This window comes from Epargyreus clarus, unplaced genomic scaffold (assembly GCF_041222505.1).
Source record: "Epargyreus clarus isolate Ecla_fem2 unplaced genomic scaffold, WU_Ecla_fem_2.2 ptg000031l, whole genome shotgun sequence".
In the NCBI taxonomy this organism is placed as follows: Eukaryota; Metazoa; Arthropoda; class Insecta; order Lepidoptera; family Hesperiidae; genus Epargyreus; species Epargyreus clarus.
The window spans coordinates 9,896,818-9,923,881 of NW_027332236.1; the positions used below are offsets into that span (position 1 = coordinate 9,896,818).

General features: G+C 37.3%; 1 protein-coding gene across 9 annotated transcripts in view; it reads right to left on the reverse strand.

The window, feature by feature from the left end:
• Window positions 1-27,064, reverse strand: part of LOC140754709 (muscle calcium channel subunit alpha-1) — a 97,282-nt gene that overhangs the window by 34,354 nt on the left and 35,864 nt on the right. For all 9 annotated transcript variants that reach the window (XM_073089761.1, XM_073089768.1, XM_073089762.1 and 6 more), the window contains exons 3-4: window positions 6,203-6,435; window positions 429-534 (exon numbers count right to left, since the gene is read on the reverse strand). In XM_073089761.1, coding sequence (XP_072945862.1) covers window positions 429-534; window positions 6,203-6,429 — 333 coding nt within the window. In that variant the 5' untranslated portion in view covers window positions 6,430-6,435. The remainder of the gene's footprint in view (window positions 1-428; window positions 535-6,202; window positions 6,436-27,064) is intronic.

Here is a 27,064-nt window from a genome sequence, read left to right on the forward strand (position 1 = left end):
ATAATTTAAACGGATTTTTATAATTTAGAATGTTTTAATTCTTAGTAGATACTTAGACACATAATACGCGAGCAATTGACGCCCATCGCTAATGGTAGTAGACTTTCGCTAGAAGTTACTAAGAACAGGCGGCAGCGGTCGACGACGACAATCCACAGCGGTCGCCGGCGACGGCCCTCGATAGTCTGTAACCGTCGGCAATACTTGTCGGCGCGGACTGTCGCTTATATATTAGAGACCTTCATTTCAGTCTACAACCTAATTTAGTTATTTAAAATATTTAAGAAATGAACGGAAAACATTAGAAACCCGATTTTTTTAAGTACCTTCTTTATCACAACACAACTCAATAATATTTTCAAACGATATTAAAATACTACATATTGAGAAAAGAGAAAAGTACTACTTAAATAACTACAAGTACTTACAAGAACCCAGTTGGTGTAGTTGGAGTCGCTGCTGGGGTATGGCGTGTAGACGGCGAGGGCGATGCAGTTGGCGAATATCGTAGTGAGAATCATCCATTCGAAAGGTCTGGCTGGTGTTAAGGAAATATCGCAAGATTTTTTAAATACATAAGTAGCAAGAAGAAGTTTATGAACCCTCTTGATTTGATAGAAGAAGTTCGTGAAGGTGGTAGAACCTTCTGTGGCTCGACTACGGCGGCACCACCGCACACTTATTTTTACCCAATAACAGTGTTAAGCGTTGTATTCTTGTTTGAAGGGTGTGGTAATGGAGACAAACTTACTTATCCGAGTCTTGCCAACTTAATCCTATGGGGTAGCGACGCATTTAGTCTAGAGTTCTTGACAGATGGAACCCCTGTTCTATACAAATTAAAAATACAAAAAATCTAAATTACAAAAGGGTTGCTACTCCTGAAGACTAAGATGGTGGTCCCTTATGTAAGTCTGTTACCATCCACGTCCTTCCACCGAGACGAAAGAACTACTTCACTCTAGAAATAGGTGTGGCGGTCATACTATTTCTTCCACTTTTATTCTTGGCCATTGCCATGTACATGTCTGTAGGCTTCCATACTTCCATAGCACTATAGCCGGTAGTGGCCATGTAACATTATGTGGGTGTAAGGTCGATTCCTTCAGCCACATAAAAATATGACACAATTTTTATGCGTGTGTTAGTTGCAGTAAACTGGGAATTTGTTTGTTGATTTTTTTCTGATTATATCTTCACCAAACATTCTTGACTCTTGCGAAGATCAAAGGATTGTAGGTTGAGTGGGAGGTAAGGCTCTTGTCCGACCGGTGAACGAATCTAACAAGGCTTATAGCTATTTTGTACGAGTACATAATTCTGAAGTTGGCGCTCATATTGCACACACTTGCGTTATGATCCATCTGCATATATTGAGCGCCGACTTCAGAACTATGTACTAAACCAACATTTTTTTACTTTGTAGAGACATGGAAGTCGTTTGTATATATATTTTTTTTCTTTCATTGATAAATTTTAGAAACTTAATTTCGGATATCCTTAATTTTGTATGAGAAAAAAATATATAAAAAAGCCGACCGAAAAAAAGGTATACTCCTATTTGAAGATTATCTCCCCCTTTACCATGCTCTATGCTAAAGGTTGGAAACCACTGCTCAGGGTTATATTTTCCTCAAGAGCGATGGACAACCTTCGCTGAAATCCTTTGTTACTTGTCCGTGTACTTTGTTTTGTTACCTTGACAATTACTAACTTTTAGCGTGATACCGAATATTAGCTGATGGTAAAACCAGTGCCTAAAATAAACTAAGATATCGCTTTACGATATATCACTCAATACGCATGTACTTTAGAACGGTGATGATATGTTTATTAGTTCCCGAGATCAGACATTAGCCAATAAATTTGATCATGATTATCATTTCACGTATCATGTATGAGTGATAGTTTGTGTGTTATAAAAATCAAAAATACTTCTACAAAAATACTTTTTTCCACGCTTTTATTACCTTGATCTGTATGTATGTATGTATGTATGTATGTAACGGAATCTTTGAACTCGATTTTTACCCACTTCAAAAACAGTCCGATTAATTTTAAATTTTGAACACTTATCAAGAATCGATGACAATAGACAATTTTAATAATTTTGACCCATTCTCCTCATCAGGATCGTCGGGAAAACGATTTTAGCGTGGTTTTTAGTTTTTAAACTACTTACAGTTATTATTCAAATATCATTTTTACATGTTTTATTTAGCTTGTTTTGTTACTTCGTTATGTAACTGAATTTTAAACCAGTTAATTCCTACCGATTGAGCTGAAATTTTGCATACACGGTTGGTTTCGATGACAATACATGGTTAGCTTAGTGACGTCATTCTAAATCTAATATGGCGAACCCTCTATGTTGGCAGCCCAATTATTTTCTATGCACCCACATTATATGGGTATCAAATGAAAAGGGTTTTCTGAAAAGACTATGAAAATAGTTTGCTTTTTTAATATTTTTATTATTTTATTACTAGGTGTTTTTTTTCTTTATAATATAGGAGTAGCAGATGAGCATGCAGTCCACCTGAGGGTAAGTGGTGACTGCAGTTCATGTATATCTGTAATCAACCCCAGATAGGATTAGATAATCCCACTTGAGTTCGGCCACAGATGCGTCGCTCTCGCTACCCCTGAGGACTAAGCTGGAACGCCTCGGAAAAGTATGTCTCCCTTACCCTTCAAACCAGAACACTCCTATTTATGTGGCAAAAGACGAAGATACATACCAAATTCATAACTTCTCCGTATTTGGGTAAAAATTACTTTTACCTGAATATGGTGAAGCGAAAGGGTCAACATACCAACGGCCGGCGTAAAAAAGTATTTTTAATTTTTAATTTTGGACTATTTACCAATATAAATAACATAAACCTAGAACCTATAACCCGACCTTTACCGTGCAATGTTTATTTTTTACGAGGGCATTGAACTTCAGCTTGAACGGCTTGCCTGATTTTAACATGTGGTGTCGTTGGATTCGTCTAAATTGTTTTTGAGAGTCACATAGTTAAAATCACATAGTCGGGTTTTTGTTTTCAGGGTTCCTCAAAGGGTACAAATGGAACCCTAGCTGTTGTTAAGTTTCCGCTGTCTGTCCGTCTGTCACAGGGCCTTATCTCTTGAACCATAATAGATCTTGTAATTTTTACAAATTAAGTATAACAACAAATACAAAAGCTGGAAAAACTGGGGGTCGCCATAGGAGAAAGCTATCTATCTACAAAATATGCTTTATAATCGAAATAGGTAGACAGTTAAAATTTTCACAATGCATTTTCTTTTATGGCTGCTATGATAAATTCGACTCACTTCGCCAATTATTATAAAAAATCTTTAAAAGAAAAAAGTGGTTCCTGGAATTTAAATTCTGAGCCTTCAGATATAGCAGCAGTTTAAAACTACGCTATAGTAACTTTTGATATTGTTCTAACGATTACTAATAAACCTAGATTCTAAATGTCACTGGTGTCCATATCGGTGCTTAGTACCGACGTCACGGCTGACGTCAGCGACGAACTTTACAATCGATTGCTTCGGATCTCTCTGTGGCTTGTTTTGTTTAAGAATATTAGATTTTTTTATAAGATTTAAAGAGCAAACTAGTAAGCATTTTACCCGATGGTAAGGGATGTCTATCGTGGATATCTGTCACCGACCATTTAACAAGAGGTATCTGAAGTTATAGATTCATTGCCGCCGTAGGTATGATATGGTCAATTGGTCACCCCCTATGTAAGTTAGTCGGCATCTATGCCCTTACACCAAAACCAGCTAGAAATGTGTGGCGGTGGTATTGCCGATTATTGTGTTATAAATCATGATTAATCACTTTCTAACTACTAGGCTATCACTGCTTTATCATTTATCACGACCCGCAAATGCGTCACGTCAAAGTTAAAATTTGTAGTTGCTAGAAGATTAGAGAATCGACTCCGGCGGCATCACCGCCACCTATTGCTGCCTAATAACAGCAGTGTTAAGTGCTCTTATGTTCCAATTTAGGGGATGTGGCAAGGGCGACATAATAATCCGAGGCATTCCAACTTAGTCCGCAGGTGAGCAACGCAGCTGTGGCCGACTATGTAAGACTCTTATCGTTGGTTGATTGCAGATGTCCTAGGGCGGCAGTAGCCACTTACCATCGGTCGACTGCATTCCCCTTTTATAAGTAGCCGATTAGAGGTAGGAGTTAACTTATCTAGGGTTGACTACAGATGTACATCGGCGGTAGTACCGCTCACCACTTATCATTCCCGATGCCACTTTAATATAAAAAAAACTGTCGGTATTCACGAAATATTTCTATCACTCATTCACTCGGATCGTTTGGCTCGTGGCCAGCATTTTTTACTCAATTTGTTTTGTTTATTTTACTCCGGGGGCATTGAGCTTCGGTTATGGGTAAGAATTCACTTACACTTCACGAAAGTTCATGACATTTTTTTGTGATGGACCTTTTTATGGCCTAAACTCGGTCACGCTTCGCTGTTTCAGACTGGTATTAATTACTAGGGAAATAAATTATAGTCTTGTCGCGATAGGACTTTTGGATAGAATATAAAATATGAGAAAGACTAAAAAACAGTAATCGGAGGAAGCCGACTGATTTATTTATGAGGCTATTGCCTTCCGTATGTTATTAATATTCAATCTAACTGCCTATCAAAGATCGACATTTGACAATTACATCATACTAGACATTATTAAATTTCGATGTCTGGTAGGTAAAAAATGGATTGTCCCTGTAGTTACGGGACTAGAATAGGGCTACGGTATCCCCTGCCTGTCGTAAGAGGCGACTAAAAGGGGGCTTCCGGGGTTGCCGGCGGCAAGAGTGAGAGATCGAACCGTCCAGCAAGCTACTCCGGGGAGGACGTGGGTATGAGGGGTCGCATTTCGTAAACACCGTGTGCAGCGGGTTGCCTTTTAAAGGTTTCCCCCTTGTGAATAAGAAAAGCAGTGATAGCCAAGTGGTTAAGAAACGCGGCCTCTCGATCGAGGGGTCCGAGGTGCAAATCCCAGGCACGCATCTCTGATTTTCAAATTTATGTGCGTATTAGAAATTAATTATCACTTGCTTAAACGGTGAAGAAAAACATCGTGAGGAGACCTGCATACCTGAGAGATTTATAAAAAAAAAATCTTAAAGGTATGTGAAGTCTACCAATACGCACTAGGCCAGCGCGGTGGACTACGGTATAATCCTTCTCATTCTGAGAGGAGACCCGTGCCCAGCAGTGGGACAGTAATAGGTTGATGATGAACAAAAAAAAGTAGAAAATGGATAGATTGATTATTAATAAGGGGTGTTCCTTGTCAGGAATGGCAACGCATCTGTGATCGGCTGTGAAACTCCATTTCTATATGGAGTTAGTTACCTACAAAGGTGCATGGGCAGCAGTGTTCACTTATCATGTTCATACCACATGTTAATTTCACTAGCTTCAGTTCAAAAAAATCAAACCTCGGACCTTTCGATAAACAAGCCAAATTTCTAACCACAAGGCTATCAGCTTTAATTTTACATGATCTTCAGTAATGATATGATATTTCTGCTTATATCGCTATTCGCTACCTGTTGTGGATGGACCAAGGCCTGTATCGACAGGCAATTTTTATTATGATTCACGGATATTCTCAAATATTATGATTTTACGATCGCTAATCCATCATGTGGTAATGTGTAAGAATATTGGAAGCTTTCAGAAGAAATAGCGAACAAAAGGATTCGCTTGAGAGTTTGTGCGAAATCAATATTTATATTATGGCTATTGGGTCGTTATTACAAGTTTTTACATCACTTGCTTTATTATTTCGTATGTGTTGTGGTTAACTGTTTTAAAATTCAGTTACATGATTTGTCCCTAACATACATGCGAAATGAGAAGTTAAATAAAAGCTTGTAATAAGTAAATTGACTACCCCTCTGGACGAGTACTACTGTACCGGTCTGACGCGCAGAGGGTTCTGGATTCGATTCTCGGTCAGACAACTGTCTGTCAGAGCATAAATCTAAATTCATCACTTAAACATCTAACTAAATAAACATAGATAGCTTTTCTGGGTTTTTGTATTCATCTTTGTCTATGTACATGGCATCCACGATACGGGGAATCCTGGAGTGGGGCTATTCAAAGCGTATTTTTAAAAATGAATAAAATTCGCGAATTGTTTACAAAAAGGATACTTCCATTCAACAATATCTATGCACAGCTTCCGAAGCGGGTTCTTCAGGGTTAGACAGAAGAGTGCCCTCTTAGGCCTCTCCTGTTGCACCTTGGGTCCTCGTCGGGCTGGTTTCCTCGGCGCCACTGGCACCTGGATGAGGGGACCCGCTGTGCCATCGGGAACCGTTGGCGCTGCAGTGCCGGTTGGTGTTGTGGCTACTTCCTCGCTCCCGCCCATGACACTCATGTTGACCTGGGGACAAGAATAAATGTGGTTTATACGTGATATTAAGTATGTGGACTTCTTTTAAACATTTGAACGACGTGGCGGAACGGTTACCATACGGACTGACGTGCAGATCGTTCTTTCATTATTTGGATTGGTAGGATTGAACCCATTCAATCCTCAGCTGAACAGGTGTCTAAATTATTAATTTAAATTTCTGGAACTGGGTGTTTGTGTATTCGTCTTTGCGTATTTCTATGGCACCCACGATACAGAAAAAATCCTAATTTGGAGCTATGAGTGTAGAAAGTACTATTTATTTATAAAGGCCTCACGTAAAAGGACACCCCGTCATTAGGTGGACTGATAACTAGAAGGCTAGAAACCATTAGATTCAGAGGGCGCAGGAAAATTTCAAGAGGCGGAGCTAAGAAGAGATTTACGTTCACATTTACGCGAGATTTACTAGCCTAGTTATTGGTATTGTTTTACACGTCGGTTTTGTAAATCACTCATCATTTCTTCCAAACGTATCAAAGACGCTTTCTACAATCATAGCTACACACTAGGATTCCCTATTTCGAGGGTGCCTTGATACATAAACAAATACACTAAAACCCAGACCCACAACATCAATCTATTTAATAATAATAACATCTCTCTGACCAAGAATTGAACCTGAAACCCTTTGCGCGTCAGACCGATAAGGTGACCGCTTTACCATGCGGGATTAACCATAAAATCTTCCAATCTTAATCTTTGTTTCTTGTCTGTTGTGATTCAGCACCATATATTAACATCGCCAAAGTTTATTGAATCATAAACCACGTTATATTTAGAGTTTATAAATTGCAAAGTAGTGTAAACAATAAGCTCTATTCAAGTTTACTGGCTCGTAATTTAATATTAATGGAGATTTCGCCCTTCGATCTGGATTACATACACTTTGCACTGTTTTATGGCGAATGTTCGGAAAATCCGGGCAAGTGCGAGTCGGGCTCGCAGTTGAGGGTTCGGTACCACTGTAAAAGTTTTGTATGTATTGTCATTATTAAGATTGAAACTGGTAATTATTTAAAAAAACCCCAACTGCTTGAAAATAGTTAACTGAAAAGTGAAATGTGCTATGTTATTCCCAGAATTTAGACGAATCCCACGACAGGTTTTATGTTAAAATCCAAGTCGTTTGGGCTTTAGGGCATGCCAAAGACATACACATACATTTGCTTGAAACACAAAACCTCCCACTGTCAGTAAAAACAGTAAAAAAAGTTTCTTTCGTGGGAATCCTATTATTTGTTATAGTGACACAGCGTTTACCCCTTGCCCCACTGTTGGGCAATTTGGTAGACTCGAGACACCTTTTAGAACTTTTTTACGAATTCACATACGAGTTATTTTTAGTATTTGTTATCATAGCAGCTATATAAATGAATGCATTGTGTAAATTTGAACTTTCTACCTATTACGGTTCAATAGACAAAGGGCAAAACACTGAAAAATAGCGGTTTCGCATATGGCGACCCCCATTTATTTTCGAGATTGTTTTATTTTTAGTATTTGTTATTATAGCGGCCATATTATTACACATATTCTATGAAAATTTTAAGTGTCTATTTATTACGGGTGCAGAGACAAAATCCTGTGGCGGACGGACAGACAGCGTAGGCTTAGTAATACGGTTCCGTTTTTATCCTTTTTGTACGGAACCCTAATAAAAGGTTTAAAAACAACATTATAATCCATTTTTAACGACCGGTATTACAAAGAGCGTGCTTTCATACGATTCCGCGAATGCATTTAAATTTGAAGTGAATCAGTTGGCTGGCTTAAAACATAAGCTTAGGCGGGAGCGTTTTATACAACGTTTTAGGTGTTTTTTTACCTACTGTGCAGGGTAATATTTTTCGAGTGCTTCTTTGCCAAGCCCTACAGCCTGAACGGCTTGCGAATTTTAACATATGAGGTGTCGTTGGTATGTTCTAAAGTGTGGGATTGACCCTATGGTCATAACTAAAAACATAACTGCTAAAAAACCTGTTTTTAGCAGTTATGTTTTTGTTTTTTTTCAGTTCGTCGGTTGTATTCTTTATTTTATTTTAATCATATGTTATTTCTACACGTAAGTACGTTTTCTCCTTGAATATTTTGTAGTTAAATATTAAATACACAACTAGTTTTATGCGATTTTAAAGTAATATTCTCGCGGAATTGAGACATTTTATGTAATGGGTACACGATACGCGGTTTCAATTTCCTAATTGCTGATATTTTGAAAAAGTTGCATGGACATTATGCAGTTTCAAGTAACCACGATTGAGCAACTATTCAGTAGCTTAAACGACAAGGTAGCTCAAGTGATGGTTGTTCAAGCGATTGTAGCTGAAGCGACAGTAGCCAAGCCAAGGCGGTCAGCTCATGTTACATCATTAACCTGTACCGTTAATGTGATACTTGTTCAAAGATTGTTGTGAATAAAGTCACATACTTTTGTTCTTCGTCATAATAGCATTATTTTTAGTGAATGAGTCACATTTTTTTTTGTATTCGAAAAAGAACAGGAATGAATGGATTCTTGAATGAAGACTAGTCATTGACTTGTAAGAAAACAAATATAATACTGTAAGTTATAAGAAATACGTGTTCTTTGAACCAGGTAATGATATAGGCTGCGTACACACAAACACTACAAGTTGACCATTGAAAAGGTCTTGTATCAAATGTTAGGTTGATGACCTGGATTGTAGAGAAAAACAAATATAATATTATCAGTTATAAGAAATATGTTCAGTCTTCTATAAAGGTTTTTTTAGTCCAATTAAAAGTTTTTTTTTTTTATATAGTATACGAGTAGCAGACGAGCATGCAGTCCACCTGATGATGAGTGGCTCCTGCCGCCCATGGACATCTGTAATCAACCCCAGATAGGATTAGATATTCCTACCTTAGGTCGGCCAGAGATGCGCCGCTACCCCTGAGGACTAAGCTGGAACGCCTCGGAAAAGTCTGTCTCCCTTACCACACCCTTCAAACCGGAACACCAGAGCCTAACACTGCTGTTATTAGGTAGAAATAGGTGTGGCGGTGGTGCCGCCGGAGACGAACCTCAAAGGGTTCTACCACCTTAAAAAATCAATAATCTTCTATCTTTTCAAATTCTTTAAAATTAACACTTTGATCCTTCGAACCAGGTAATGATATACGCCGTGTGCTGTCATAAACACTACAAGTTAACTATTGAAAAGATCTTGTTCTTGTATCAAATGGTAGGTTGAGATCACCAGATGACCTGGATTTTAGTACACCGAAGGAAGGGCCTATATCTAGCACAATAGGAAATAAGATTGAAGTAAATGAGCATGTCATCCTGATGCCAGTCATGCTAATTAAGTGATTTGGCACTATCCGGTAGTTTTGGATAGTTTCAGTTTTCAGTTACGGTTATTCAATGGTTTGTAAAGAAAATATATTTGGTAATGATTTGATTATATTTGCAAAGGAACGCTCGCGAGGTCCCTAGGTATTCAACGTGGTACTCATTTAGACTCTTTAAGATTCTTACCGCACTAAAATCCCCCCGGTGGCCGTCCTCGGCGCTGGGTAGAGGGCTCCGGGATCTCCAAAGGAACGCAACCGGAGTCCTCTTAGCGCGTTGCCCCATCGGGCTCCGTCCAGGTGAGCTTGTCGCTCGCCACACCGTCTAGTGCGTACGACGGTATGCGACCACACATAACGCCGTCCCGGGGTCGCTGGCCGGGCGGGTCGAGCTTCTACTCTTGCCGGCCGCAACCCCGGAAGCCCGTTTTTAGTCGTTTCTTGCGACAGGCTACCGTAGCACTATTCTGGCCCCGAAACTACAGGGACATCTTTAGTAAGGAGGCTGATAAGGATCTAAATTTTTTTGAAACGATTATGTAGGATTCGCTTACGGTTACAGAGCTTACCTAATTATCCTGATGGATAGTACACAACTGGACCCTTACCATGAGTTTTCAAAACATTCCACAATTTTACGTTACGTTTACTCAATCCAATATTCTGTTCCGTTTGCTTCAGTAGACTGAGTAAACGTAACAATAAGTGCTCAAGTCTTTCTGTCTGCCTCACATGTTCGCAAAAAAGAAAGACAAAACATAAAGCGCCATTTTGTCAATTTAGACATTTAATGTTACGTTACTGACACTATAGTTCTGTACAATCCGCTAGGGGCGCTGATTGGAAATTGTACGAGCAAATACGTAAACAAATACCAGAACATTCATATTTGTCAAAACGTAAAAACTCATGGTAAGGGTACTGTGCACATCACTCATTTATATTGAGCTAAAGAATATCGGTAACGTTTTCGAGTTCTCAGTAACGGCTCATTAATCAAGCACCAACGAAGCCGTGTCGCGACCTCATTCGCGATTTGGACTTTCTTAATATATTCCTCAAAATTAAGTGATGTCGAAACTTTTATGGACACGTGGCGATTTGGCGTAATATGTAGGGTTGGATCGAAACACATTTTCAAATTATTTTAGCCGTTTGCGAAGTGTTTGTTTTTCGAACGTTTATGTATTGCAAACGGCTTGACGGATTATAATATATGAGCTGTCGTTGGATTTATTTAAATTGGTAAGCATTCGGGTTTTTGATAAGGTTAGGTTATTTTTTTTTAAGGTAATCACGGATGCCTAAGAAAGCTCACGTCTATGCGTTTATTTAAGTCTGCTTGTACTTTGTGTAGATTTATGTACATAAAGCTTAGTAAGTATGAATGTATGACGGTAGGATTAATTTCTGCAATTAAAAGTTTACTATCCGATCGGTTTTAAAAGCTTTGCGATCCAAGCTTCTTTGAAAATTTTTCAGTAATGAGTCATCAACCCTAAAGACTTTAGAATATTTTAATGTTTATAATTAATCTGTCACCAATATTCATGCGTAAAAAATATTACACAAAAATATAGGTCGAATATAATTATAGCCGCCTTTTAAAACAGTTAATTACATATGTTTCTTGAATACGAATTTAATTTACTTTTTTTCGTTTCTGAAGCGTAAAAAGTTTTCCACCCTTTAATTAAACACTCCATTTTTTTCATCTACTCATAAATAATTCCGAACACTGAAAATGTCGCCCTAAAATAGTCGGAACCTTTATTGTCATGTACTCCATTAAATATTAATTCATTTGACTCGGTGTAAGAGCGTTTGTCCACCGCCGCCGTAACGCTGTTTGTCCACTGCACCGTCACCGAGCCGATACCGATAATTAATTACGGCGCCGAAGTAGCGTACACATACATTTACTATGGGATGACGGTGCTCGGGTGACCGACGTTAGGTGGACAAGCTGCTATAGCAAATGTATGTACGCTACTTCGGCGCCGTCATTAATTATCGGTATCGCTCGGTATCGGTGGTTGGTGCACAAACAGCGTAACCGGACCCTCACCGAGAACGAGATCACGGCGCCGAAGTAGCGGTACATACATTTACTATAGCCGTGTTCACCGCACGTCCGTCACTTCATATTAAATTTGGCCCGAAATAATCTCGGCCTCAGTGAAGGTCCGATGACGGCGGTGGACAAACGCCATACAGGTGTTTGGTTATATGTATTATGGTCACGAAAACCATTTTAAAACTCGCGTGTTAAAGGGCTATGAACTATGTTAAATTAGTAAACAATTTGTGTTAATTTCTTGTAAATTTCACGAAAATTCCCAACATGAATAACAAATGAAGTAATGTAACTGTGTAAAAGTAATAAAATGAATACTAGGTTTGAAAATTAAATTACAAATTGGCTGTAAAATGAACAAAGTAGGCTGAAGACACATAATTCAAGGTATTGTGTAAACGAATACATGACTTTTTTTTTGTTTTCGAGGGGGAAACCTTCAAAAGGTACCCGATGCCGTGGGAGCGATACAGGGTTATGTGGGACTCTTACCGCACTAAAACCCCCCGGTGGCCGTCCTCGGCGCTGCGTAGAGGACCGGGATCTCCAAAGGAACGCAACCGGAGTCCTCTTAGCGCGTTGCCCCGTCGGGCTCCGCCCAGGTGAGCTTCACGCTCGCCGCACCGTCTGGTGCGTACGACGGTATGCGACCACACATGCCGCCGTCCTTTTCGGGGTTGCTCTCCGGACGGTTTGAGCTCCCACTCTTGCCGCCGGCAACCCCGGAAGCCCCCTTTTAGTCGCCTCTTACGACAGGCAGGAGTTACCGTAGCCCTATTCTAGTCCCGGAACTACAGGGACAAACAAAGACATGACCTAGGCTGTTATTACGTCCGTTTTAATTACGGTAGAGTATTAACTCTCTGTATCAAAACGTGGCCTATCAAAGATCAAAATTTACAGTTTGTAAATTGTCAAATAACGATCGTTGGCAGGCAAGTTGGTAGATGGATTATTAAAAACGTGTGTAGGACAGTGTTTAGGCTTTAATTGATAAAAATCGGTAAGCTGGAACTGCAGATCTAGCTTGACCTCTATATATAATATATATAGAACTGTCGTATACATGGGAGGTCATTAAAATGATAAATGCAATGATATTTTATTATGCCTGTGGGTTAATGGGTTTTCCGCGAGTGTCGCAGAAGTGTGAGAAAAGAGCTATAGACATTTTTAAACCTAAGACAAGAAATAAATAAAAATAGCGCTATTTTACATGAAAATCTTTATTATTAAGTTATTTATACGCAGGAAATGCTATCTTGTATCAAGTGAAATGTAATTATTGGCGGCAAATGCCGTAATAAACGCTACTTTGATAGTCACGCTAAATGTATTAATTAAATTGTATTGTGGTTATAATGTAGTAATACATGTAACGCTTGACAAAGATCTAAAGTTGGGTACACACCATCCGACCTACTTTTTACATGTACAGAAATTTTAAATGGTTCACTAAATACTTGCACTTCATGAAAACTGCACTCGGTTTTATAGAGTACTGTTTATTTATTCAATAAAATCCACAGCTACTTAAATGATACATATATTATTATATATATAATACTTTCTATGTTAAACTAATTAACCAATTACGGATTTACATTTTACGGACTATAACATTCAATTGCACTGCAACACTAAGTGTAATCTGGCCTTTTGTGCGCATAAGTAATATTGTAAGGGTGTGTGTGTATGTGCGTGTGTGTGTGTGTGTGTGTGTGTGTGTGTGTGTGTGTTAAGCGGTTATATATTTTGAAGGTGGTAGAACCCTTTGTGGTTCGACTCCGGCGGCACCACCGCCACACCTATTTCTACCTAATAACAGCAGTGTTAGGCGCTGCTGTGTTCCGGTTTGAAGGGTGTAGTAAGGGAGACAGACTTTTCCGAGGCGTTCCAGCTTAGTCCTCAAGGGTAGCGGCGCATCTGTGGCCGATCTCAGGTAGCAATACCTAATCCTATCTGGGGTTGATTACAGATGTCCATGGGCGGCAGTAGCCACTTACCATCAGGTGGACTGCATGCTCGTCTGCTACTCCTATATTATAAAAAAAATAGAAAGTATGAATTGTACTCGTTGTTAACATTACTGACAACAAGCATAAAAGATCTTACGATCTAAGTTATAATGATGGTAAGTGGGTACTATCGTCCATGGACATCTGCAATATACCCCAGAGGAGATCAGATTCCTACCTGCGGTTGGCCACAGATGCGCCGCTACCTCTGAGGACAAAGCTAGAATGTGTCTTCCTCATCACACCCTTTAACCGAAAATACAGTAGCGCTTAGCGCTACTGTTATAAGGCAGAAGTAGGTGTGGCTTTGGTAGCTCCGGACTCGAAGAAATACGATTGGAGTACGAACTAAGATTCGCCATTCTTAATATAATAATAATATAATAACTTTTTATTTCAAGCATATATGTATTACATTATAGACTTATCCTATGTTAGTACTTAATCTTAAACTTATTTTTATTTATTTATTTATCGTTACATCTACATATCATTACAGATATTCTTAACCTAAAGCGATTATCATATAACATGTTCTTAAAACTGAGAACTTAGAACGTTTCTGCTTTACCACAACCGTCAAGCCAGAACGGTTATATTTCTGTGGTAACTCGGAGAGTGTGTAGCCGCCTTATTCGTCACATTTCGGGGACATAAAGGCTAATTGCATTCGGCACGCGTCAGAATTCCTACGACGTTAGTTTTCATTCATGGCAATTTACTCATGTTTTGTTTGTACTCGTTCTGCCAAAAGAATCTCCTGGAATGTCGCTCATTTGGTCGGATTACTCATTCGTTGTAATACGAATTGAGCCACTCGTACGGTTGACATAATAGACCGGAAAAAGGTTCATGTAGGCAAGTATATGAAATGAAATGTATTTGTATTGTATTGTCTTACAAAATTGTCAGTTACAATATTTTTACTCTACTATTACCGGGTAGATATGTAAGTAGTCAATTTGTATCGCAATTTTATTTATAAAACAAAAAATATCTTGAAGACCAGATAATATCTTAAATGTGTATATTGGATATTGTTGGCATAAAAAATAAACATATTATTTATTTTTTCCTTTTTTAATATTCCCTAAGACGGATCATTTTTAAGTTGTTTTTTGGGACATGGGCATACGGATGAGCGTCAGTCCCGTTCAAATTAGGACTTATACCTTAGACCTCAAGGGTAGCGGCGCATCTGTGGCTGATCTCAGGTAGGAATCTAATCGTATCTGGGGTAATTTCATTGTTCATGGGCGGCAGTAGCTACTTACCGTTAGATGATCTGCTACTCCTATATAATAAAAATAAATACCTCCCAGCCTCTACCAGGCTGCCTCTATGTGATGGATAAAAGCCTCTATTTTCTCAAAATTATTTTAATAGTATTAGTAACAATTCTTATTGCTTAAGAATGAGATGAAGATTTTCTGTACAGAATAAGTGACGAGATAAGTATAATATGAGACTGCGAGATATTACAAGGATTCTCTTCTGGAGTAATAAAACTTAGAGTGGATCATCTCATCTTTAGGGTCTGGTTTCATCGGTAAAGAGTAAATATTAGCGAGATAAGCGAAAGCGAAATAAACTTTATTTAGATATGATGAAAATGTTCCATTCAGTAAATTTTCATATTATTAGATTTTTAATTTTAATGTTGTTGAACTCTTTGTGGTTGACACTAGGGGCATCCTGCCACACCTGTATCCGTCAAATAACAGTTGTGTTTTAGACTGAAGGGTTCAGACTTAGTAACGCATCAGCGACTCAAGATAGGAATTTAACCTTATCTTGGGTTGAACACCCGCTTGCCATTAGCGGGATTGTGTGCTCGTTTGCTACTTCCATACATAGATTAGTAAAGATACTTCGCCACCTTGAAATTGAATGAAGCCACAAACGGCTCATTAGTAAGTTCTTTTTTTGAATTCTTGACAAATAAAAACATTTTTAGAGAAAATTTACGAATAAATAACGACTACTGCGTAATTTACATAATAAATAAATAATTATTTCAAATATTTTAGGGACATATTAGCACGGAGACGTGGCCAAACTTTTTTACGTAACTATTTCAATTCTCAAAACTGGGTACATTTTCTTCTTAGGAGTGAGTCATCTTTACTAACCTATGCTTCCATTATAAAAAAAAGAATTCCATCGCCGTGGACTACGACCTAAGCCCTTCTCACTCTGTAGCTTGTACTCGCAGGAAAATAATATTAGTGATCCTGTACTACACGTAATTTGTTCTTCATATTTCCGTTTATCGCTTATCGCTCGCCTTGTCTTCATACGAAAAGTACATAATAAAATGCGGGGAAAAATTCTTATGTCAATTCTGGAATATTATTTGCACACGCTTTCTAAATGGTCCTAGGATGTAGATTTTAGGAGCTGCTTCTTACTGTTAGAATAAAATAATCATAAACTGAAAATCCTAAGGATTATATTAGAACCGTAACTTGAGAAGGAATGCTTAACTCCCGCAGATTATTTTGCTTACTGACACACTATGATACATGCCGTGTCATATACAATTGTACACGCACAAAGTGACGTACATAAGCACTCAGACCCAGGACAGAAAGTTAAATTATTTCATTTAATTTTATATAGGTCCAAGCTGTAACACCTTGTTATAGCCTAGTCGTTTGATAATTAAAATAATATTAAATAATTCTGCCTAGAAATATGGCTTCTAATACTAGAGGTCCTAACTTCAATTTCCAGGACATTTTAGTTTTTTCGAAGGTCAGAGTAGAAGTTAATATTAACACATCATGATAATTTTAACCACAAAGGACATAATACATTATAAGGATAAATAGACACCTGAGTTCTGTAAAAAGATTGTAATGGTGTGCGAAAGTACTATACCAATCCTCTCTATGTTGTGGTGGTTGACTATGGTCTAACTCCTCACTATGCAAAGTGATCCGTACTCAGCAGTGGGGTACAAATACGTTGTTGATTATGCTTGCTTAATCGGGGATCGAACTTGGCACCTTTTTTGTGTGTTTCTTACCTTTTTTCTTTTTTTTCTCGAGGGGGATACCTTCAAAAGGTACCCGACGACGTGGCAGCGACACTGGGTGATGTGGGTATTACCGCGCTAAAACTCCCCTGGTGGCCGTCTTCAACGCTTGTTGGAGAACTCCGGGATCTCTGACGGAACGCAACCGGAGTCCTCCAAGCGCGATGCCCCGATCGGGCTCTGCCCTGGGAGAGCAGTTTTCGCTCCTCCCACACCATCTCGTGTTCACGACGGTATACGACGCATACCGACACATACCGCCGTCCTTCCCGGGGTCGCTTACTGGACGGTTCGAAGTCCTGAATTCGGTCCGAATTTTATTCGTCTCTTACGACAGGCAGGGGATACCGTAGCCCTATTCTGGTCTCGGAACTACAGGGACAGTGTGTTTCTTACCTAATTGCAGAACTACGTAATTTGTTTTAAAATACTTATTCAGACTCTATACGGGAAATTCGTCTAAAATTTCCTTGCGTAATCTGACTGTTATAAATTATGTTGTTCAAGCGCTGTAAGCGCTAAATAGAAGTCTTTGTTTGATCGAACAATGCGCTACCAAATTGCATTGATCAGATCCTTTGTAACTGCTTCATGGAATTTTCAGAAATAGGCGAATGTTACATTACTCTAAGCTTAAAGCGCTTTGTTTACTGTAACAACAAAGTACGTATCCTGCAAATATAATATGTATTAATTATATTAGGTATAGGTACGCCACTGCTGGACATGGGAACTGAAGGAGGCCTGGGCCGTGCTGCCTTTTAACAACAATCTTAAGCGTTGTTGTATTCTGAAGGGTTATTGTATTTCTCTATTTGAAGGATAAGGGAGACATAGCCATACGAGGCGTTGTAACTTAGTTCTCAGGGATAGCAACACATCTGTTGTGAACCTCAGACAGGGGTTCTTATTGGGGGTTGATTACAGATGTCCATGGGCGGCAGTAGCCACTTACCATCAGGTGGACTGCATGCTCGTTTGCTACTCCTATATTATAAAAGAATCTTAAAATGTATTAAAAAACGTTCAAACAACATTGCGCAGATCCTATTTCCGTTTAATTTTCTTCGTTTACTATATTGTCTTGTTTGCATCGAAAAATGATTATTTTAAATTGGAAACGAAGGCAGGAAATAAATTGAATACTTTGAAAATTCTTGACAATTTCCATCTCCGGTTTCCTGCATCACATTTGAACTGGACTCTTAAGAGGTTGTTAGAATTCTGGAATAAAATGTATTTGTCAATAATACAAGGATTCTTACGAGTATATATGCTACTCGCTCACTAGGTACATGAAAAAGCGAGAGGCAAATAGAAGATAAATAAAAACAAGAAAATATAATTATTCTGCGCTTTTTAATACGCTTTTATTAGCTTCAGACGTATGTATGTTAGTATGTAACGGAATCTTTGAACATGATTTTAACCCCCTTGAAAACGTCGGATTAACTTGAAATTTGGCATACTTATTAAGGACCGATGACAATTCAATATTTTAAACATTCTGACCCGTTATCCTTACTAGGACAATCAGGATCAGCGATTTTTGTTTTCCTGAGACCCGGAAGGTCTGCGTTAAGACCAATAAAGGAATCTACCAGGCGCGCCGATCACGCGACCTGACCTGACCTGACCTGACCTGACCTGACCTGACCTGTCCTGACTTGACCTGACCTGACCTGACCTAACCTGACCTGACCTGACCTGACCTGACCTGACCTGACCTCAACTTCGACGCGTCCGTTGTTAATAGCATCATGAAGCGGTGTCTCATCATCCTTATTCATTCAGCACTTCAACATCAGCACCTTCCGTTAACAAGATTTCCACTATTTCATTGTTCCCATTTCTTGCTGCCAAATGTAAAGGCATATATGATTTCAGCTCATCGTCATAGTCACAACTTATATTATTAACTCGAGCTGTAAAATTAATTAAACTACTAACAGTTTTAAAATCTCTGCAGGCAGCAGCAACACAAAGAGAAGAAATTCTAGAATTATTTTTGATATTAACATCATCATGCTGTAATATTAAATCGATGATTGGACGACGTCCTTTTGAAATGGCTAGATGTAAAGCAGTTGACCGTTTTTCTCTTGAGTATTGCCCTCAGCGCCTGTTTTTAAAAGATGCTCTATCATCCTTTTTCCGTGATTACTTTTATCCAAGATAGAGGACCTGGGATATGGTATAAATTATGAAAGAAAGCAGTTAGCATTGGCAATTCGGATGTCATTCAACAACTCCTCTGGGATTTTCACGTTAACAATAAAAATAAACAACAATGTAAAACACCACTTCATACAGCTGTGTTAAACAATGACCCAATATTAATTTTTGCACTGCTAATCAAAGGTGCTGATGCTGATTCGAAAGATAAACTTGATAATACGCTACGTAATAATCGTTAAAATAATCGCTAAAATGATCACTAAAAAATGAAAAATAAATAATAGTTAAAAAAAACTAAAAAATACGCTTTTATAAAAAATTCGACCAAAAAATGAAAAATAAGTAATAGTTTAAAAAAACTAAAAAAATACACTTTTTATAGAAAATCCAACTAAAAAATAGAAAATGTTTTTTTTTAAATTTGAAACAAGAATAGTGTAAATAAGATAAAAATATTTTTTATTGTAAAAAAAGCGTGGGGTGCATGGTGTCAATAGTTATAAATATTTTATTGATAAATATTGAGTAGAAGGATTATCATTTTGATAATATCTTAAAAAGCACCCCACGCTTTTTTTACAATAAAAAATATTTTTATCTTATTTACACTATTCTTGTTTCAAATTAAAAAAAAAATATTTTCTATTTTTTAGTTGGATTTTCTATAAAAAGTGTATTTTTTTAGTTTTTTTAAACTATTACTTATTTTTCATTTTTTGGTCGAATTTTTTATAGAAGCGTATTTTTTAGTTTTTTTTAACTATTATTTATTTCTTTACCTATTGAACCATAACGAGTCGTCGTGAACCTATTACTGTCATACTGCTGGGCTCGGGTCTCCTTTTAGATAGGGGTTTAAATTTCACACACCCTTATTTTTTGTCCAAAGCTTTAAGCGTCTCTACTATGATGTCGATTTTCTTTGCCGCTACAAGCAGATGATAAATAATAAATTTTTAATACGGATATAACATTGAAAAAGATGCTTGCCTGGGCTTTGAACCTCGGATGGCCTAATGGGTAAAACACTTAAATCCCACAGAGTGTGAGTTCGATTCGGATTCTGTTCGACTTTTATTGAAACAAATAATACATACCTACCCTACACTTCCATCATTAGCAAAACTAATAAGTCTAATAACTGTCAGTGGCTAATCAAAATGCTAAGCTAGTGTGCTGGGCCAGGAGGGAAGGTCATCCATCTTTGCAAAGGTAAAGTATTACCTACTTGAAATGAGTTTGAAAAAGTACACATTTTTTATAGGAGTAGCAGACGAGCATGTAGACTATCTGATAGTAAGTGTGTACCTATGTGTGTGTGTGCCGCCTATGAACGTCTGTACAAACTATAAAATCAAATCAAACCAATCATTTTTTTAACACGCTTTTATTAGCTTGGGTTGTACGTATGTATGTATGTATGTACGTAACAGTAACGGAATCTTTGAGCTCGATTTCTATCCACATTGAACGTTCAGTTTAATTCAAAATTTTGAAGAATTATCAAAAACCGATGACAATACACGATTTTAATAATTGTGTACCATTGTCCTTATCAACATCCTCAGGATTAACGATTTTCGAGGCGAGATTTTTCAAGCACCTTCAGCAAAGTTCATCGCAAGTTTAGATTGCAAATAATTATTGCTTTTTAGTTACAATAGGCGTAATTGTTATAGCGTGATTTTTAGTTTAGAATCATATACACACAAACACAATCATATACACATCATATACACACAAGCGTGTTTTTTAGTTTTTTGAACTATAATTTTATTTAAATTCAAAATAGGTTGTTTGCTTGCACTTGCACTTGTTTGCTTGCACTTTTTGAATGTCATTATATCTAAATTAAAAAGTTTTTTATGAAAAATGTTTCTTACTGTACAAATAACTTCATTGTTACTACCATATTGTTTTAACTTCAAAGTTACAATTAGTTGTAATTAACGAGGCCTACAGCTCGTTATCAGCTCATTAATTAATGGGTTGTCAGCTGGTAAAGTTCGGGAGTTATGTAACGTTTTCCCACAGGCTTGTTGTGACCCGGTTAAATAAAAGTTATTTTGTATTTTTCTATTGAAATTATTAACAAGAAAGACAAGAAGAATAAACAAGGTGGTATAATCCCGTGTGTTTCAACTCAGGCGACACCACCTCCACGCCTATTTCTGCCTAATAACCGCAATGTTAAGAACCGCTGTGTTCTGGTTTACAGGGTGTGGTAAAGAAGTCATTCTAGCTTATTCCTCAGGGGTAGTAGCACATCTGTAGCCGATCTCAGGTAGGAATCTAATCTTATTCACTAGTAGCCCCTTTACAGGTGAAGTGCATGCTCATCTTCTACTCCTATATTATAAAAAAAAACATATGACGCGTGTGCATAGAACATAATTTGTTCGTCATTTTGGGACATATTGCATTAATAATGACGTCACTAAGCCAATCATGTCACCGAAACCAAATTTGAGTTCAGTCGGTTGTACATTAATTAACAGGAAAAGGGTTTCATACCCAAAGGGTAAAAACGGAACCCTATTCCTAACAAAAACTTGTAAAACGTGGTTACAACAGACTTAGCAAAAAATAAACCCATCCTTTGTTAAGAAACCAGTAACATTAAACATTTCGTAAAATTCTGGTGAAGATGCGTGAATTGACTTCAAAGAATTTATTATTTACACGCCTTTCAAAGGCGATTCGGGATTGAGAGATTAGCCAGGCACTGAACCCGATTAATCTTTCAAATCTTTGTGGATTAATTAACTATTATCTTCACTGGTTAATTTTATAACGGCCTCGATAAATATTGTACAGATCTGCTTAACGGCTAATTTAAGAATAAGCCGCGTAAACTCGATTGATACTCAAATTAAATCAAATCAGTTTTTTTTATTCAAAATAGGTTCTTTACAGAGCACTTTTTGAATGTCAAACTACCACCACTTCACAAGGTGTTTCGTTATGGAGAAGAAGCGGCGAAAGAAACTCCATAACAAACATCTTTAAAAAAAATGGATACTAATTTATTTCTTTCCGTGTGCGACTAAGGAAGACGATCCCGGAAATTCAATTTAGGATAGCACTAAGAATCTTAGCATAGGGAACAGAATTAATATCACACAAAAGTTGTCTTTATAAAATTGAAATAGCAACTGGATTTCAGCTATGATGGGAAGAGGTCCCTGTTTTCTATGGACATGTACTCAGACGCAAAGATAAAGTCCGCGCCAAACTACTAGTCCGCTCTGAAGTTGTTGCGAGCAGGTGTTGTCATACAATTTGCTATGGCACCGCGATTCATTTCTATATTCAGCGCGGACTAGCAGTTTGACGCGGACTATATCCGCACGAGATTTTCCTTCATCGCTTAAGCAAGTGTACATAACTTTGGAAAATCATAGATGCCTACCTGGTAGTAGAAGCTCGGACCTGCAGATAAAGAGGCCGAGTTTCTTACTAATATTACTTCTACTGTTTAGAGCATTAGCATTGCTGTGCTATTATTAGCTAAGTAGAAGTAGATTCAGGTGTGGCACCTTTATGCGAACCGCAAAAAAAAAAGAAAGAAAGAAAGAATGGGTTCTACCATCTATTCTGCACTATATTTTCTAGTGCATCAGTATACTTAATACAGCTCTAAAAATATTATACAGAGAACTTATTAGGAGGCAGCGATTCTCGACCTCACTTACATTGAAGTCAAGTGTAGTTGTGTGAAGCGGCGCTGAGGTCGTATCTACTTTGACGGGGGTAAATAAGAGGGTTTTCTTCACGGTAACTAGCTGTTCCGGTTATCATTGTAAGGTTATGTTACTAGTAGTTAATTTCAGATTATGCTGGAATTAGGCGTAGAACTCTTTGTGATGACTCCGGCACCTCTACCAAACCTATTAATAACAGCAATGTTAATCACTGTGGTAGGTTCGGATGAGTGTAGTAAGGGAGTTATTGGTTTTTCATGAAGTACACTACTCAGGGGCAGTTTCTGGCCGGCTTCAGGTAGGAAAAATCCTAATTATACCGATCTGCGGCGGTAATCTAAGTGGCATTTTTACCACTTATATTACCGCCGTTTCTAGATGATCACCTTGGACATCCAAAGCGAGATAAGTAGCACGCCAGAAACAGTAGGTACATTTATAAATGCAGAGCATTACAGAATTAAAAGCAATATTGGCTTTGCAATTAGTTGGCATCTAATTTCGATGATTTATAATATTCGATCTTTTACGGATGATTCACACTCTTGTTTTGGTAGCGTTTATTTTAGTTATCGACAAGTTTGAGCCCCTAAGGGGGTGACATTCAAAAATCTTTTTAATATATGATTTTAGACTATTATTGTCGGGGAACAACACCACAGATTTTTCAAAATTGTTTGCATATTAATATATCCTACCTACCTATCGTTCGTTACCTATCGTTTTAAACGCAAAAGAAAATCGTGAGAAAATATTTTTAATTTATATTTTTTTTTAATCTCAGAAATGTGCGAAGTGTACAAATTAACACTAGACCAGCAATGAGAACATCGTAAGGTCTCATTTTAAGAGAAGACCCGTGCCCAGCAGTGGGATCGTATTGATTTGATGTTATACGTCAGAATATTAAGCGTCGCAGCGTAAAATGTCCGCACGTAAATTGAGAAATTAATAGCGTTAGTGTGAAGTGCCTTTACACCACATGGTTCATAGCAACTCGTGGCCGATAACCTATTTCTAGGCAGCACTTCAAATGTTTTAATGTTGATATAACACAGTTGTGCCATAATAAAGCTTAAAGGAAACTGTTATTAATTTATCGAACGATAGATAGGTATTATGTTATTAAAATTGAAAAGATACATCTGCGTCTAAAATATTTCTGGGTAATGGTTCAAAACATCAAAACAGGCTGTAATAGTGTGTTGTTTTTATCGTACGTCTTAGATATCGTAGATCTTAAACGTACGTTTAGATGAAGGTGATGAGCTCGTCGTGGCCCGATTTCAGGGGCATTGCTGCTACATTTACATATTTTCTAATAACAGTAGTGTCAAACGCTTTTGTTTTGTGGTACGATTTTATGGTATACGATTTTACTAATAGAGCCAGTAAAACTTAATCTTCAGGAGTGGTACGTAACTCATCTGTGGCCGGCTACTGGGACTGATGCTATTATATGTAGAGTTGATTACAAATGTTTCCTAAGCTACTACCGGTTTGCGATCAGATGAACTGCATGCTCGTATAATGCATACGATGCGTATGATGCAATAATTAGGTACAAGTAAACTCAAATAAAAAATAAAAAAATCGGTTGTCTGTAAATGGAACGCCTCAGAGCGAGGTAACGCCGCATGAGTCATGTTTTTTGGTGCGTGCAGCCGGCTCCATCAAATTATAAGACGTTGTCTCGTCAAAAACTCGTCTACAAACAACTGAACAGATTTACATTAATACAAATAAGGTATAATTTTTATTTACTATATTAAAAGGCACTCGATCAAGCACAGACCTGTATTTGTTCGGTCAAGTTACGTTTCAAGCAAAAAAATCAAAATCAATTCGTTTAGGAGCAACGCTTTCAAAGACACACAGAATGACATGTTACACACACACACACACACGTTAAAGTTATGACTATTTGCATAGGGGTTCAAAATAAAGTTAGAAGAATAAAACCTAGAAATTCCATTAAGTTCCGGTCTCGTGTCCGATTAGATAGAGAGCTCTCTATTGTACGATTGCTTTGTGACGAGATGTGTTGACGTCATCGCGCTGAATAGATGGACAGGGCAGGATTGGAAACTACATTATATTGAAGCTGGGTCAAAGGTACTGACCTCGAGGTTGAAATATGCTTTTACAAAATACATATTTTAAGTTTTTATTTACGAAAATCTGTTTGTGTTTTTGTTATTGTTAAAAATCTGGTTACATTTTTATATTATCATTATATTATTGGGAACATTTGTTATGTAAGAATTATGCAAATGCATTTAAAGAAATTATTTTATGCTAATGATAGTCATATTATTAGAAAATGCCATTCAGTTACATTTATTTAAAAAAAAAATGTAAAATTATCTCTAACATATTTTAAACTATTAAGTTGAAAATGCGTTCATTCATACACGCATATTTATTAAGTGAATGAGCATGCATCCGCCTCATTTATACTGGTCCCAGAGGAGAATTTGGCCTACTTCTGGACACAAGTCTCCCCATAACTGGCCCACTTAGACTATATGTCTCTACACTACTCCAATGCGATTGGTGTAGTTGTCATTTGTTTTATTACTCTTCAAACAGTACTAAAACATAACAGCATAAAAGATTGACTGAAGGGCTGAGTCACCCAGTAAAACTCCTAGCTATTACAGCCGTGACTCAACAGTCAATTATTCTTAGCATAGAGTGAAAATTGCATCATTCTACACCGACTTCGGCAGCTCACCACTTCCGGAGAAACCCGACTAAATATTTATTTAAATCTACAGCGCGATCTATAACAAAAACATTGCAAATCATCTCTACGAATCAATGCCAAGACTTTTATGTTGAAACAGCAAGCGAGTATGCAGCCCATCTGATCTGAGTGGTCAACGCTCATTGATATCTGTCATCAATTAGAGAAACGATAGATTTACCTAAAGATGGTTATAGATACATCGCTACTCCTAAAGATTAAGTTGGAATAGGTATTTCGTGTAAATGACGTATATAAGGTGTAATTCTCTTTCTACGGCACATTGATCCTATTCAGAGTTGATTACAGACGTACATACAGATTTTTTTATAAAAACTCTTTTGTAAAGAATGCACAATGTTGCTTTAACTGACATATCGTTTCAGATGCCTACGTTCCAAAGCTAAGAGCGCATATACGTCGTAAATTACGTATAGTGTTGTTAACTGAATGTGCAATCATGCAAAGAGCAGTCGTTTGACAGATTTACGAGTGCTATTCAAATGTCATTTTTGCTAGAAATTAACGCGAAACACTCGAAGTTAGGAATGGCGATTCTTTCTTTAAAGAACGATTGAAATCGATTTCAATCGAAGACTGAACGATTAATTAATAAAAATATCGAGGACTAGACAATCGATGTCCCAAAAATCGATCTTTGATTTATTTTATCTTGATCTAGGAATAGATCTGGAAAATAAATGGTGAATGACGGTTTATCTTTTTAACGGAAGACAATCCATGACGCTAAAAAACTTGGCTGAAGAAAAAAGACTAATCTTAAGTATAACAGGAAATATGTAATGTCAAATTCTGAATCAGATTCGCTAAATTAATTCGTTTTTTAGTATCGATTTAAAATCGTATTTATGATCCGAAAATCGATTCTTTGATTACTCAACCTCATCCCTAGTCGAAATATTGGAGATAAACCAGACGCTATTTGTTACAGTACAATACACGGAATCTGTATAATCAAACGCTTTAATATCTGTTTTCGATCAAATTTAAAATTATCGCAATTTCCATACTTATACCAAAACATACAAAAATGCTTATACGATTTTTCTACCAATTCTTTGAAAATTGATTTCATCGGTATTTTGAAGCAAAATGAATTTTACGTAAAAATTGGATCTGTGCTTCGCGGAACTACATTTTTCCTCTTTTGTATAAAAGTCCACGAAATTTTAACTGATTGACAGACAGGTTAAACCGGTGGGTTTGGAAGAAAATATTTTTACAAAAAATCATTACATTGCTATGTACTGTACCGTATGTGAATATATAAATAAATCTCTTAAGGGGTTGAATAGATTATACAGGAGTTTCTTACTTATGTAAAGTAGATGATTACGAAATGTTTTTTTTTTTTATAACCGCTTAAGGAATTAAATAACACGTATAGAAGTTTCTTGAATAATGTAGAAATTTAAGAATTAAGATAAAAAATTTGAAGACCACTCCTAAGGGGTTTAAAATTATGATATAGCAGTTTTAGCTGACATATTTATG